A 16807-nucleotide genomic window follows, 5' to 3' on the forward strand; every position below is an offset into this window, starting at 1 on the left:
AGCTTACACAACTAAAAAGTCCCATTAAGATGAAGGCTAACACATTTGTAAGGTTGGGGAGCACAGACCACAGCTAGCTTCAAACATGTCAGTCTGCTTCTTAGCTAAAGATGATGGAAAAGCCCTGTTAAATCAACTGAGCTAACACAACTGAAAATCACACGCTTGTTGCCAATGAAGATATACCCAAAGACAGACTACCTTACCTCAGATATATTGCACTGCAGTTTACATGAAACAAAAGACAAAAACAATATTAGGACAGACCCAAATGTCTGAACTAGCTTGATCAAGACAAAGATTCTGTCCAAATAAGGAATCATAGAATATACTCTGTTCTTTTTCTTGTTGTTATTGTTTAATTTTACCTCAGTATCCACCATACCTATAACAGGACACATTCATTAATAGGCTGCTAGGCTCAGAACACCATCAGCTACTAAAAAGGAAAGAAAGCAACTAGGGCTGTCAATTAATGCAGTTAACTCATGTGATTACCTCAAAAAAATTAATCGTGATTAAAAAAATTAATCGCGATTAATCACAGTTTTAACTGCGCTGTTAAACAATAGAATACCAATTGAAATTTATTAAATATTGTGGACGTTTTTCTACATTTTCATATATATTGTATTCAGTGTTGTAATTGAAATCAAAGTGTATATTATTTTTATTACAAATATTTGCACTGTAAAAATGATAAACAAAAGAAATAGTATTTTTCAATTCACCTCATACAAGTTAGGTAGTGCAATCTCTTTGTCGTGAAAGTGCAATTTACAATTTTTTTTTACATAACTGAACTCAAAAACAAAACAATGTAAAACTTCAGAGCCTACAAGTCCACTCAGTCCTCCTCCTTGTTCAGCAAATCGCTAAGACAAATAAGTTTGTTTACATTTACATGTTGCCCTCTTCTTATTTACAATGTCACCAGAAAGTGAGAACAGGCATTTGCATGGCACTTTTGAAGCTGCATTGCAATGTATTTATGTGCCAGACATCTTAAATATTCATATGCCTCTTCATGCTTTGGCCATCATTCCAGAGACATTTCTGTGCAGATGACGCTTGTTAAAGAAAAATGCATTAATTAAATTTGTGACTGAACTCCTTGGGGAAAAATTGCATGTCCCCTGCTCTGTTTTACCCACATTCTGCCATATATTTCATGTTATAGCAGTCTCGGATGATAACCCAGCACATGTTCATTTTAAGAACACTTTCACTGCAGATTTGACAAAACGCAAAGAAGGCACCAATGTGAGATTTCTAAAGATAGCTACAGCACTCAACCGAAGGTTTAAGAATCTGAAGTGCCCTCCAAAATCTGAGAGGGACGAGGCGTAGAGCATGTTTTCAGACGTCTTAAAAGAGCAACACTCCAATGCGGAAACTATAGAACCCGAACCATCAAAAAAGAAAATCAACCTTGTGTTGGTGGCATCTGACTCAGATAATGAAAATAAACATGTGTCACTCTGCACTGCTTTCGATTCTTATCAAGAAGAACCCATCATCAGCATGGACGCACGTCCCCTGGAATGGTGATTGAATCATGAAGGGACATATGAATCTTTAGTGCATCTGGAACGTAAATATCTTGCAATTCCGGCTACAACAGTGCCATGTGAACGCCTGTTTTCACTGTCAGGTGACACTGTAAACAAAAATCGGGCAGTATTATCTCCTGAAAATGTAAACAAACTTGTTTGTCTGAGCGATTGGCTTAACAAGAAGTAGGACTGAGTGGCTCTAAAATGTTACATTGTTTTATTTTTGAATGCAGTTTTTTTGTACAAAATTCTACATATGTTAGTTCAAGTTTCATGATAAAGAGTTTGCATTACTGTACTTGTATTAGGTGAATTGAAAAATACTATTTCTGTTTTTTTTCAAGCAAATGCTTGTAATAAAAAATAAATATAAAGTGAGCACTGTACACTTTGTATTCTGTGTTGTAACTGAAATCAATATATTTGAAAATGTAGAAAACATCCAAAATATTTAAATAAATGATATCTATTATTGTTTAACAGTGCAATTTATCGCAATTCATTTTTTAATCACTTGACAGCCCTAAAAGCAATGTAAGATTGGTGAAACCACACGGCGGTACATAAACTTCAGTAGTTGGGGCAACTTTTTCTCAGATGCTCTTGGCCTCCTGGCCACTTAAGGAAAAAATAGGATAAACCACAGTCACAGATCTTCTTTGTACAAAGTACTGTCTGTCAGTTAAAGAGGTGAAAAACCCTGCTACTCACAGGGCACTTCAGTGAGCCAAAAAGAATAAAATGTATAGACTTTACTATGAAGCATCCAATACCAAAAGTTGCTATTCCAGGCTTTGGTGGGTGGGAAGGGGAAGAAGAGGCAAAGAGATTGATTCACCATGTCACTCCAGTTTTATGGCAGCATCACTCCATAGTTCAGACTGCACTGAAAGCAGGGATTAAACCTCTTTCTGGGGTTATTTTTAAAAATGCTGACCTTATCTACCAGTGAGATAAAACTGGAGTGACAATAGTGAATCAAGCCTTTTTACTTCAGTAAAATATCTCCCCAATCCTTTGTCAGGATCAGGGGCAGCTCCAGGCCCCAGCACGCCAAGCGCGTGCTTGGGGCGGCATGCCGTGGGGGGCGCTCTGCCGGTCGCCGGGAGGGCGGCAGGCGGCTCCGGTCCCTCCGCAGGCACGTCTGCAAGAGGTCCACCGGAGCCGCGGGACCGGCGACCGGCAGAGCGCCCCCCCGCGGCGTGCTGCCGTGCTTGGGGCGGCGAAATTGCTAGAGCCGCCCCTGGTCAGGATTAACTACTTAGCATAGGAAACTTCATAGTAAAACATATACATTTTCTCTCTTTTGCTCCCCAGAGTACCCTATCAGAGGGAGCTCTCTGAATCAGGCCCAAAGGGTCAAAACAAGAGTCTAGCCAGCCAAAAGAGCTGAAGACAACTGATGGACTCTGGAAAAACAATTAAGCCACCCACTTTCTTTTTTTAAAAAAAAGGGGAAGTGATGTCTCATTTTTTTCTCTCCATCAGCATGCAGGAAGATATATATCTACCACCTTTGCAGCTACAGAGATATTTGAAAAAAATCTACACAATAAAAAATACACACTATGTGGTGTACTAACAGATCTCTTTCCTATTTAGAGGTTAGCTCTAAGCAGTTTGAATTCAATTATCTCAGGAAAGGTATCACAACAAACTCATGTATGTTCAAATGGTCAAAAGCAATCATATCCACAGTTAAGACTACACCTCTAACCTTCTCCAGGCACAACAGCACATGTGATATGAAGATCCACCTGATTTAAGGAGATCTCTGCAATTCATGGGCTGAACAAGGTGCACTGAAGAGAGAGTTCCTTGCATTGTGAGGTTAAATTGGAGTCTTCATATTATTTGAATTATGTTTTTATTAGGTAACTCTTATTTTGTGATAGGTTTATTTTAAAAAGGGCAGAGTTGAAATATGATGATCATACTAAGGACTAATAACTTAAGCCAACATAAACTTAAATATCAAGGGACCCAATTATGATTTACCCAAATTTTGTTTACTGGTTTGGTATTCATAGCAGCATCTTCAAAATCTTTTACAATGTACAATGGGCTATGTATCTAAAATACAAAGACTCTCAGACAGAAAGTGATTATATGATAAGAACCTAAATATATAGACTCTTGTATATGCAGTTAAAAGCTTTAATAAAGTAGTTAGTGTAGAACAGAGTAACAACTTTTAAAGGTAGCTTGGGCTTCTGAAGACAATCTACATTGTTGACTTCCAACCAGCAACATTTCACTTTCAAAAATTAGGTCTTTATATTTACTGGGGCACAAGACAAAAGGAAAACCCAAAAGACATGAAATATTTTTGAACTTGTATAAATTAAAGGGGACATGGCTGTCAGATTCCTGATTGAACACAGCCCTCCAAAATCAAAAGGATCATCAACCCTTTGAAGAGAAAACTAATAGTTTGTGGATACAGGCTCTAAGTCTGAGCAAACGAAACACATCATTATTACTTATTTCATGTCCTACAGTCTTGCTCATGACACAATTGTACATGTGAATAGCTGGCGCAATCCCTGTTCTCTCCACAAACTAGTACCCTATGTCATCACGCAAACAGCAAATCATGAGGAGTTGTACTTTAGTTTTGGTGGAAGAGGTATTTTCAAAGTAGAAATTATTTTTATATGGGAGAGGAAGAGAATGAGTCAGTTTTGGGATGTTCAGACATGAAGACAATCTACATTTCCCTTATAAAACTAGCTAAATTCATTCTTAGAAATTTTAAAATTTTTGTTTTTAGGAACAAGTTACACCTTGGGATGAATTATTACAGGCAAGTTATTAATCTGTAATGGAAAAGCTGATACATCTATCACTAGAAACATAAATGGCACTGACAAAACAGTGTGGTCTTTAATAGTAATGTGTAAACTCAAATTTTGGCATCACTATTAAAATTATTGGAATATGTGGTGGAATTGGTATAGGGCAATAACAAATTACATTATTTCTTACTAAAGGGAAGAAACCAGAAAATATTCTGTTTTATTACACTAACTTTGCTTATGACTGAAGTCACAGACAATACTGTAAAGAAATATATTTTGATGTAACCCAACTCTGTGGTCTGAGATATTCAAATGAAAGATACAGTAAGGTAAGAGGTACAGCTACTGCTAATAGGACTGATTACAAATGGGAAAAAAAATCATTGTGCTGATGAAAAGCAAAGCTCTCTCTTTTTTTTTTTTTTTTAAACACAGGCTGACTAGCTGTAACTGCTAAAGGTAATATGGATCAAGTATATTTCTCTAGAGCTCTGAAACCACAATTTAAAAAGACAAGTCATGACCAAGATCTGCAAAAGCAGAAATAACATTCCTCTCCTAGGTATTTTACTGCAAAAGTGGAGATAAGGGCTACATTATTTTTTTTTTAATATGAAAGCCTCTATATTAAGTATTTCATAAATACAGCTGCTGAGTAACTGGCAAACAGTTGTCAACAGAAATGAACAGATGATGGAAAACATTTTGTATTCAAATTGCATCATCTTTAAATACACTAGTAAAACTGCAGCAATATAAAAATGGTACTCTGTACAGCTTTGTCTAAAAATGCTGCAACTGTAATTAGCTCAGCAATATTAATTAGAAGTATTTTAGGCAGACAGTGAAAATGTAAATTAATTTTAAAGCAGTTTACAAATTAGAACAAAGCTATAGCTATTGTGCTTAGTGATTGCAACTGTAAAGGTTTTTAAAATGCTCCCCTTATCTTGCTTAACGGGTGATACAGCCAAGTCCTCTATAAAATGCACATAGTGCATCTTTAACAGTCTTGTCCGTGATAAGATGAAATACACCCAGATTTGGCTTCTTTGTTTGATCTTGGGAAAAAAACATAATACATACACACCTCCTTGCAAAGCCATGGTTTACACTCATTGTTATCAGGGCACGCACATATAACAAATAATTTTTTACCACTGTGAAAACCAGCTAACAGCTCCAATCAAGATGTTAGTTACTGACATGCTTAATCTAGTAAACCATTCAAAGCCTTAGCACTTTCACTTACTGTGGCTCGCATCCTTTTATTTCTCTCATTCAACTGGTGCTACCACACTGACAAAGGGTGAAGGAAGATTCAACAGTCACCACTCCGGATGTTCCAATCTGTTCCATTCACTAAAAACGGAGGTTATCTTCATTGACGTGCCAGACATTGACCTCCCTCTGTTTAACAGAGCAACCTAGCCTAAACTCCATTCCTTAAAGTATCTCTCTTTATCTCTTTCTATTGCTGTGCATCCATAACACATGTAGAGGCAGGATGTTAAAGGTATGACCAATTATCAGTATAGTCAGCAATACCTACCTCAAGCCTTGCTTCCTATCAAATTAGCCAATGTACAGTGAGCTTCCTGCTGTACACGAATGTATCATGTCACCATAGCAACTAAATCAACAAATAGCTGCAGCAGCATCTGCTTCTGGATCATATAACGTCAGTCAACAGAAGGTTAGGATTTAAGGGAGCAAAGCTTCCAAATATATTCCATTTTAGAGTCATATTTTTAATTTAGCCTTCTGATTCCAAGATAGACTCTGCTAGCTGGGAATGCACCAACTTCTGGCTCTGTAGCTGGATATATGATGCAGTGGGTGGCTTCAGTTTGCAAACATATGAACAGAAATAAAGCAGTTTATTAGGGGATGAGCTTCATAGCAGAAAATAAATCACTATCCAGCTGCTGAGCTCCTCACATTAGTCTCAGATACTCTATATTTTATATGGATAATATGTTAGGTGTTTAATATTTTCTTTTGTCATTTTTTATTTCTCCATCTCCTAATTTTGCTTGAAAATTTTTACGATTTATATATGTTTATTTTAAATGCTATCATGTACAGAAACAGAGCTGCATATTTAAGAAATATAATCGGGGCGGAAAAAGATGGTATCCCTCTTTCTCCTACAGCTCTCCCTGTATTTCTTCCCACTCAAGTCTTGATCTGCTACATTCAAATTGGCCACTACTGGTCGCTAACAAGATCCTGTTTCTGTCACCTTTGATCTCTATGTAACTTGGGTCCACTGTCTCTCTGACCTATTTATGGACATTTGATTGTGATGATATCCTGATGCAGCACATTTGAACAAACTGACCCTAACAGAACATATACATGAAGCTGGATTTAAGATTTTTAACTCCAGGACTGTATGTACTGTGGGGAACAAAATGTCTTCAACAAGATGTCATAACCACCAGATATCTGGGACATGATAATATTAGATTCAGACATTCTGATAATTTCTAAGTTTTCTATACTTCAGGCAATATTTTAATCATTAATGCCCTCAAAGCTAATAAATATGTAATGCATATTTATGTATGAGAAGACCAAGCCTACAATCAACTAAAACAAAACAAGCAGCTTCACAGTTGTGTAATGTCAAGAGTTAGAAATATGGTATGAACCACCCACAATTTATTTTTAAGCAAAATTGTCCAAGCCAAAAGCTTCAGTACATCATGACTACTTTTTTTTTAAACACTCAGTTTTAGGATTTAAAGGGTCTGGCCTTCCATCCACGTGCACAGAACTCTATTTAAAAGGAAATTAAATACAAAAGGAGCGCTTAAAGATGATAAAGTCATTGCGGAGAAACTAAATGGATTCTTTGCTTCAGTCTTCACGGCTGAGGATGTTAGGGAGATTCCCAAACCTGAGCTGGCTTTTGTAGGTGACAAATCTGAGGAACTGTCTCAGATTGAAGTGTCACTAGAGGAGGTTTTGGAATTAATTGATAAACTCAACATTAACAAGTCACCGGGACCAGATGGCATTCACCCAAGAGTTCTGAAAGAACTCAAATGTGAAGTTGCGGAACTATTAACTAAGGTTTGTAACCTGTCCTTTAAATCAGCTTCGGTACCCAATGACTGGAAGTTAGCTAATGTAACGCCAATATTTAAAAAAGGCTCTAGGGGTGATCCTGGCAATTACAGACCGGTAAGTCTAACGTCGGTACCGGGCAAATTAGTTGAAACAATAGTAAAGAATAAAATTGTCAGACACATAGAAAAACAAACTCTTGAGCAATAGTCAACATGGTTTCTGTAAAGGGAAATCGTGTCTTACTAATCTATTAGAGTTCTTTGAAGAGGTCAACAAACATGTGGACAGGGGGGATCCGGTGGATATAGTGTACTTAGATTTCCAGAAAGCCTTTGACAAGGTCCCTCACCAAAGGCTCTTACGTAAATTAAGCTGTCATGGGATAAAAGGGAAGGTCCTTTCATGGATTGAGAACTGGTTAAAGGACAGGGAACAAAGGGTAGGAATTAATGGTAAATTCTCAGAATGGAGAGGGGTAACTAGTGGTGTTCCCCAAGGGTCAGTCCTGGGACCAATCCTATTCAATTTATTCATAAATGATCTGGAGCAAGGGGTAAACAGTGAGGTGGCAAAGTTTGCAGATGATACTAAACTACTCAAGATAGTTAAGACCAAAGCAGATTGTGAAGAACTTCAAAAAGATCTCACAAAACTAAGTGATTGGGCAACAAAATGGCAAATGAAATTTAATGTGGATAAATGTAAAGTAATGCACATTGGAAAAAATAACCCCAACTATACATACAACATGATGGGGGCTAATTTAGCTACAACGAGTCAGGAAAAAGATCTTGGAGTTATCGTGGATAGTTCTCTGAAGATGTCCACGCAGTGTGCAGAGGCGGTCAAAAAAGCAAACAGGATGTTAGGAATCATTAAAAAGGGGATAGAGAATAAGACTGAGAATATATTATTGCCCTTATATAAATCCATGGTACGCCCACATCTCGAATACTGTGTACAGATGTGGTCTCCTCACCTCAAAAAAGATATTCTAGCACTAGAAAAGGTTCAGAAAAGAGCAACTAAAATGATTAGGGGTTTAGAGAGGGTCCCATATGAGGAAAGATTAAAGAGGCTAGGACTCTTCAGTTTGGAAAAGAGGAGACTAAGGGGGGACATGATAGAGGTATATAAAATCATGAGTGATGTTGAGAAAGTGGATAAGGAAAAGTTATTTACTTATTCCCATAATACAAGAACTAGGGGTCACCAAATGAAATTAATAGGCAGCAGGTTTAAAACAAATAAAAGGAAGTTCTTCTTCACGCAGCGCACAGTCAACTTGTGGAACTCCTTACCTGAGGAGGTTGTGAAGGCTAGGACTATAACAATGTTTAAAAGGGGACTGGATAAATTCATGGTGGCTAAGTCCATAAATGGCTATTAGCCAGGATGGGTAAGAATGGTGTCCCTAGCCTCTATTCGTCAGAGGATGGAGATGGATGGCAGGACAGAGATCACTTGATCATTGCCTGTTAGGTTCACTCCCTCAGGGGCACCTGGCATTGGCCACTGTCGGTAGACAGATACTGGGCTAGATGGACCTTTGGTCTGACCCGGTACGGCCTTTCTTATGTTTCTTCTTATGTTTCTTATTATCCGGTCAAATTTGGCCCAAAGATCTTGGTTTAAAAAATAAAAACACAAGGACGCTTGTGTGGTCCAATGAATACAAACCTGGACTGAGAGTCAAGAGACCAAAATTCTATTGCCATCTCGGCCACTGACATGCTGTGTGATTTTGTGCATGTCACTTCACCTGTCTGTGCCACAGTTTTCCTGTCTGTAAAACTGAAATAATTATATTAGCATTTCTGTTCTTCTGAAGTCTACTGATAAATCACAACATATAACCTAAATATTATCTATTTGGAACACAGGAATTGCCATACTAGATCATGTTAGTGGTCCATCTTATCCAGCAAGACCAGTGGCCATGACCAGATGTTTCAGAGGAAGTTCCAAGAAATCCTGCAGAACACAGTTACAGGATAATCTCCCCTCAATAAAGCTGTGTACGAACCCCAAATGGTTAGGGGTCTGACTTACACCTTGAAGCATAAGGCTTATTTCTGTTCCAAAATAATAGATTTTTTAAAATAGAAAAAAAATATAAACATAAGACCAACAGAAGTGTTTCTATGATTTAAAAAAATATTCTAATAGAAATATTTTAAATAAGTAACTCTCCCATTGCAGTATCTACAGTCAAAGCACTGAGACATTAATGCAAAAAGAAAAATAATGAAAAGTAAATTAATTTTTTTAAATGTTCTCTTTCGATCATTTAAGGTTTATAAGAAACGAAGGAATGGATTTGTTAAAAATGCATTTAACTTGTCTTTTAATGTAAGTAGGAGTTGCACATGGACACTCATAGCAGAACAGAACCCTTAAGAAATCCTAATAATGAATTTAATTAACAACTTTGACATTCTAATCTGCCTCAGGTTCTCTTTAAAAAGTTTTCTATTTTTAGGAAATTAAGTTCCTATTCTTCAAACCTTCTATTCCTTCCCTTTGCCCTCAACCTTTCCTCCATCTTTGTCCCCCAAAAGCATTATCCTATATTTTAAAACTCAGGATGTGTGGTACAGGGAAAAGGAAAACGTAGTAAAAATATTAGTAAAAAATTGAGGAATAAGATTTACATTGTGGAATAGTCTCTTACAGGAAGTGGTAGATCCTTGAGACCTTTACAGCAAATCTTAACACAAAAGCAGTTGAAAATTTATTATAAGGCAGCAGTTCCCAAATGGAACCACTGAACTGACTAGTCATATTTGCAACCTTGTTTCCAGCTGCTTCTACAGGTGCCCATCCCTTTCACTGTATTCATTTGTGCTGACTGATGATCTCACAGTGGTTGAAGAGAAAACATTTACTGACTTTATTAGATCTGTCAGCTTCCTTTGATACCAATGGCAAAGTAATTACTGGGATACTTGCTGTCACTAGTGAGAATGTATGGGGTCGCTTGGGAGGTTCCCTTCATTCTTTTCCAGAAGAGAGGTTTTGAGCAATTGTTCTGCCACCTCAATAGCTCTCTCCTGCAGGATACCACAAGGCTAAACTTCGTCCCCAGTTCAGCACCTGATCACTGGAAGGGTCATCTCTCTGAGGGCTAAAATGTCACAGTCTAAATCAGCTGAGGTGCTCAAGTTGGAGTTCCCTCTATTTGAACAAGAGGAGCTACTAGCAGAGCTTTCCACATGACAGTTCCTTGACTCTGGAATACACATTCCATCTTGGCCCTCCAAAGACCAGATTTGTTAACCTTCTGGACATACTGCCCAGTCCATCTTTTCTTGCAAGCATGTTCTGAGGTTATAAGCTCCACAGGTGGAGGAGTTGAGACTAAAGGATGACTCTGTGAGGTCCTTTGCTATGATTGGATTTTATTTTTGTGAAAAAAATCTGTGGCTTGGAATCTGTGTAAAGAGAAATTTAAATGAAAAATTCATACTGGTAGATTTTAGAATTTTTAATATATTTCTAATTTAAGAGTTGTGAACAGACTCCAGAAAAACAATTACTAAATAAATACATAGAAACCTGAATGTCTGTAAAAGGAGCTGAAAATGAAGGTGAGCCACCCTCTCACTTCAATCAGAGGTTACACTACATAAAAGGATAAGACTTTAAGAAGCTAAAATTAACTAAAAACTTTCCTAACATTACTTTTCGATGTAAGTATTAGGCTACATTTTAGTCAGGGGAATTTTTAGTAAAAGTTATAGACAGGTCACAGGCCGTAAACAAAAATTCATGACCTGTGACCTGTCCATGACTTGTACTATATACCCTGACTAAAACTTGGGTGCTCTGGGGCAGGGGGTGGCCCAGGGACACCGTGAGTGCTGGGGGTGGGATGGGTGGTGACGTGCAGCCCAGGACCCTTGCTGCTGCTGGTGAAGGGGAGAGGAGGGCTGGTGGGGCAGGCAGGCTCCCTACCCAGCTCCGTGCGGCTCCCAGAAGCTACTGGCATGTCCCCTAGGCAGACTTGGAGGTGCTGCCAGAGGGGCTCCGCACTCTGCCCCTTCATTGAGCACCTGCTCCACAGCTCCCATTGGCTGGGAACTGCAGCCAACGGGAGCTGTGTGGGGCAGAGCCTGCAGGCGGAGGCAGCACGCAGACCCACCTGCCACGCCTCTGCCTAGGAGCCGAGGAAGGGGCATGTTGCTGCTTCCAGGGAGCCCCCCTGAGGTAAGCGCCACACAGAGTCCTCACCCCGTCCCGCACCCAAGCCCAACCCCCTGCCTCAGCCTTGAGCCCTCTCCCGCACCCAAACTCCTGCTGCTGCTGGGGGGGGAGGTGCGTGGTGGCCCAAGACTGCCCCAGCAGTGGTCAATGCAGCTGGTCCGGGGGCCACCCGAGCTGCTCGGGTGGCCCCCAGGCCAGCCATACCAGATGCTGCAGAAGTCCCAGAATCCATGACTTCCATGACCTCCATGACAGACTTGCAGCCTTACTTGTAGCTGCTACAGTGAAATTATGCAATTATGAATTTCAGTTATCACCAATGGAAATATTTTTATTGGTTTGTTTGTGTATGGTAAAATCAATGTTAACTGACATTTGCTGATAAAAATCTCATCCTTCCATGCAAAATTATTTATATTATTGTAGCACCTAGGAGCCCTCATCATGGACTAGGACCCCATTGTGCTAGGTGCTGTACTAACAGAACAAAAAGACACTCCCTGCCTCAAAGAGTTTGCAATCTAAACAGACAAGGCAGACAAAGGTTGGGGAAATGTTTAGAACATACAAAGTGAACAATGTGATGGTGGCAAATGTCATGTTAGTTCCATGGCTTTTTTTTAGGAGAAAGTTTAGTTAGGAGGGGATCAGCTAAATGGAAGGGGAAAAGATGATGAGGACAGGGCAGGTGTGAAATGAAGATGAGATAAAAGGATGGTGAGGTAAGGTTGGATCAAACAGCCAATTAGCATAGGGCAGAGAAAGTCCTGTCAAAACAACAGAATGTTCTCCAAACCAATGGTACACTTGTGGCTGTTCCTGCCCATACTGGCTGCAGACTCTGGCTGCCTCTTTTTAATGCACATGGTCAGGGGAGACTCTGCCTGAGTCCAAGGGCCCCCAGAATGAATATATATATATCTGTGTGTGTGTGTCTCCTTGCACAGTTCTGAGTCTACTGGGTGCTGGGAGGAAGTGTGGCCCCAGCTGTGCCCAATTTTCCCTCCATCCCAGTACAAAAGTCCCTGCTTGCACCTCTACCAGCTTGGATGCTTGCACCCCTACAAGATGGAAACTATGACATAATTCTTCATTGACAGGAGAATGGTTTAGGAGACCTACCAAATTTTTTCCATTTCTAAATTTTTTGAAAGACAAGTTAGAGGAAGAAAAATAGCTAAGCAATGTTATTTTTAAAACTGCTGGTAATTCAAGAGCTCTATTTCATATGGCTGAAAAGAAATGTTAACAACACAATTTAATCATTATTTTTATGCATACAAAAATCATCACTGTGGTGGAAACAATATTTTAAAAGGTGTGTTTTTTTAAATTTAAACCAGATTTTTTGTATTTACACAGAATCATAGAAGTGCAGGACTGGAATGGACCTTGAGAGGTCATGTAGCCCAGTCCCCTGTACCACTACCATTTCTGACAGGTGTTTGTCTAACCTGTTCTTAAAAACCTTCCTGCCTGAGAATGACATTTGCTTTTTTTGCCACTGCATCACATTGACTCATGTTCAGGTTGGGATCACTTTCACCAGACTTGCCTTCCACCTTCAGAGTCACAACCAGTTCCTCCCTGATAGTCAGAATCAAGTCTAAAATGGCTGCGCCCCGGTTACTTCCACCCCACCTCATCTGTCTTCTCATTGAAAAGGTGGGCTTCATCAAAGGGCAAGTTCTCTATGGTGTTTTGCACCTCCCTGTGAAATCCCAAAGCCTGTAGCCACTGACTCATGGTTCATTACAATGGCTGTCACCACTGACCTTAATGATGTGTCTGCTGCATTAACAGCTGATTGAAGTGAGGTTCTGGTCACCAGCTTACCTTCTTCAATAAAGCTTGGAACTGAGTTCTATCTTGCTGTGGCACCTTGTCTACAAAGTCTGTGAACTTGGAATAGTTCAGATAGTCATACTTAGCCAACAGCCCTTGATAGTTTGCTATTCTGAACTGAAGTCTAGTGGATGTGAAGATCTTCCTTCCCAATAAGCCTATACATTTAGCCTCCTGTCAGAAGGAATAGATTTTGGATGTTGTTCTGTAGATCTCTCCATGGCAGTCTTTATGACAGAAAGCTAGGTCTGGAATGGGTAAAAATAAATTCCTTCTCCTGGGCTGGGACAAAATAATGTTTTTCTGCCCTCTTTGAGGGGGTAGGTGCACATGTGCCTTATGTATGCCAGACTCTTCTAGCAGGTTGCAGAATAACATCATTAACTAGAAGTGCTATTTGACTGGATCTGGTAGTTTGCAGTATATTCAAGAGTTTGTGCTGAGGGCCCTGGACCTCCTCTAGGGCAGAGGTTCTCAAACTAGGGTGCATGGAATGTATTCGGGGGAGGGCAGGCATAAGAAACTTTAGGAAAAAAACTTTCTGCGCACATTTTACCCACAGCAATGAATAACTAGCAAAGTTGATTCATCCATGCTCCAATACGTCTGTTAGTCTATAAGGTTCCACAGGACTCTTTGCTGCTTTTCCAGAGATATCAGGTCCTCAGATGGTGCTTTGCATTTTGACAGATTTCTGTTAAGCTTGCATAGCATTATACAAAGTTGTTTCAGCATGGAAAAGAGATAACTAAAGGAGAATATGATAGAGGTCTATAAAATCCTGACTGGTGTGGAGAAAGTAAATAAGGAAGTGTTATTTACTCCTTCTCATAACACAAGAACTAAGGGTCACCAAATGAAATTAGTAGGCAGAAGGTTTAAAACAAACAAAAGGAAGTATTTCTTCACACAACACAGACAGACAACGTGTGGAACTCTTTGCCAGAGAATGTTGTGAAGCCCAAAACAATAACAGGGTTCAAAGAAGAACTAGATAAGTTCAGGGAGGATAGGTCTATCAATGACTATAAGCCAGGATGGGCAGGGATGCAAACTATGCTCTCAATTGTCCCTAACCTCTGTTTGCTAGAAGTTGGGAATGGGCGACAAAGAATGGATCACTTGATGATTACCTTTCTGTTCATTCCCTCTGAAGCACCTGGCATTGGCCACTGTTAGAAGACAGCATATTGGGCTAGATGGACCATTGGTCTGACACAGTATGGCCATTCTCATGTTGCCATCTATATGTTAATCCATTTTCTATGACACAGTATGCACATTTAATTGTAAGCGTGAAACACAATCACAGTTTTGCTTTTGCTCTTATTACAATTGATCGTTGGCTCATTCATGAAACAGAAAAAAAAACCCTACTCAGCTGGAAAACAAAGAAGCCAAAACTGATTCAAATGAAGCTCCACTGCCACTGTTTATACTGGTATAGGTACTAGTGTGGTAGGAGGAGGGGGGTGTAAACTATTACAGACAAATAGGGGGGCACGATCAAAGAAGTTTAAGAACCTCTGCTCTAGGGAGATCTGGAGTTCTTCTGCCGCTCCGTGCAAAAATTCTTGGAACTGTTTATAGTCATCTGGAGAGGACAGAGACACTGTGGTGACTGCTTCATTGTGAGATCTTGTTTGTACCGATGGAACCAGCTCTGGCTGTATCCTTAGAGGAGAAAAGTGGAGTGATTCCCTAGAAGAATGTATAAGCTCTGCATCTCTTGTATATGGGTCCCATGATCTCCAGTATGGTCAGAAAGCTGGGGCAGGAGAGGGCTGTGGAGGTGCCCAAGGCAGGGACTATGAGGGTGTGTGTGTAAATCACTCTTGATCCCAAGGTAAATACCAAGGTGCATGTTGGTACTGGGAGATTCTGAATCACCTGTCTGAGCTAGAATTTCTTGGAAAAAGAGATGATGGTTCCTCTGGTGGTGAGATTCTCCAAAGGAAGAAAAAATTGGGCTTGGATCCATTAGTGGTACTGATGGTGCTGATGGAGGAAAAGCTAGGCTGGTAAATGGAAGAGGGGATAGACTTGTGTCATGGCCAACATCTCCTGGTGGAGCTAAGATCTTCCTAGTGAGAGAAGGTCCTGCTGATGGGAGAAATTGAGGCTCAGGAACAGCAAAAAGGTCTTCTGGTGTTGTATGTGTCTCTGTCCGCCCTGGAGTATACGAGATCTGATGCACTTGTGCTGACAGGGTCAGAGGAAGGAACGCGTTGGTGTTGGTGGTACGTGAGACAGCAACGGTACCATCAGTGATTGAGACTATTGTTGCGTGTCCCTTGCTGGAACCAAAGGATCTCAATGTTTCAGCTTGGATCATACCAGTGGAATTGATGTTGTCGATACGGGGTGCAGTACCGATAGACTCCTGATTCATGGGCTTCTGTGTCATGGCCCTGGGACTTAGAATGTCCTATGTCCTTAGGGACTGAGGAAACAGGCTTGCTTGGTTTAGGCAGGGTCGCATCAGTGGCCTTCGAAGCAGTCTTAGAGGGAGACATGCTTTTAAGATTGTGAGAGCATTCCCTGCTCTCCTGATGAGACCGTGATTGAGGGTCTATGGGTATGGATTCCCTCACATAAAAGTCAGACCTTGTGACAGAAGATGTCCTCCATATTGATTCAGGCAGATGTACGGCTGAGGGGGGGAAGGGAGAGTCCCTCAGTTTGGGTCCAACCACAGCCTCGTGACCTTCTTCATTAGGTATTTCTAAGCCACAGTTCCCACGCCCCATGGGTACAGCTAGGGAAAGAGCAGCAGATATTGCACCTACCCAAGATGTGTGCTTCCCTGAAAGAGTAAAGGCAATGATGATGGTTGTCACTAACTGAAAGGAAGGATGTGTGTAAGTGCTTGAGACTAAGTAAAGTTTAGCTTTAAGTGAAAGCACTCTTGTGTTGTCCTGTTTGTGCCAGCCATCTATCAGTCGGACAGCCGTGTCTCTCCTGATTTATTTCCTGACACCACCTCGCACAGAGTAAAAGTTACCAAGAGCTTTGGGTTGAAAGAACCCCGGATAACAACCTGACATCCCAGGAGATGTGCTTCCTGCTTGGAGCATGTATGTGAGACATTACAGAAAGGTTGCCAAGGCTCATCTGGCCCTCTGACCACTATCCCATGCTGCTCATCCATGTGGGCACTAGTGATACTTCCAGGTATGACTCTGAGCAGAACAGTAGTGAAGGAGCTGGGGGTGCAAATGGCATTCTCATCCATCCTGATGGTTGAAGGTAAGCACCCAAGCAGGGACAGACATCTTGGAGATGAATGTATGGTAGTGCAAATGATGTTGACAGGAGGAC

At 40.4% G+C, this 16807-nt stretch overlaps 1 protein-coding gene across 4 annotated transcripts in view; it reads right to left on the reverse strand.

Moving 5' to 3' along the window:
• FNDC3A (fibronectin type III domain containing 3A) overlaps positions 1-16807 on the reverse strand; it is a 178703-nt gene that overhangs the window by 122119 nt on the left and 39777 nt on the right. The window contains exon 2 of one of the 4 annotated variants that reach the window (XM_039532940.1): positions 5610-5719. The exons of the other annotated variants lie outside the window; for them this stretch is intronic. Within the exon in view, the coding sequence (XP_039388874.1) occupies positions 5610-5621 (12 nt within the window). The 5' untranslated portion in view covers positions 5622-5719. The remainder of the gene's footprint in view (positions 1-5609; positions 5720-16807) is intronic. 4 annotated transcript variants of the gene reach the window in all.

The sequence above is a fragment of the Mauremys reevesii genome, linkage group 1 (genome assembly GCF_016161935.1).
Source record: "Mauremys reevesii isolate NIE-2019 linkage group 1, ASM1616193v1, whole genome shotgun sequence".
Lineage (NCBI taxonomy): Eukaryota > Metazoa > Chordata > Testudines > Geoemydidae > Mauremys > Mauremys reevesii.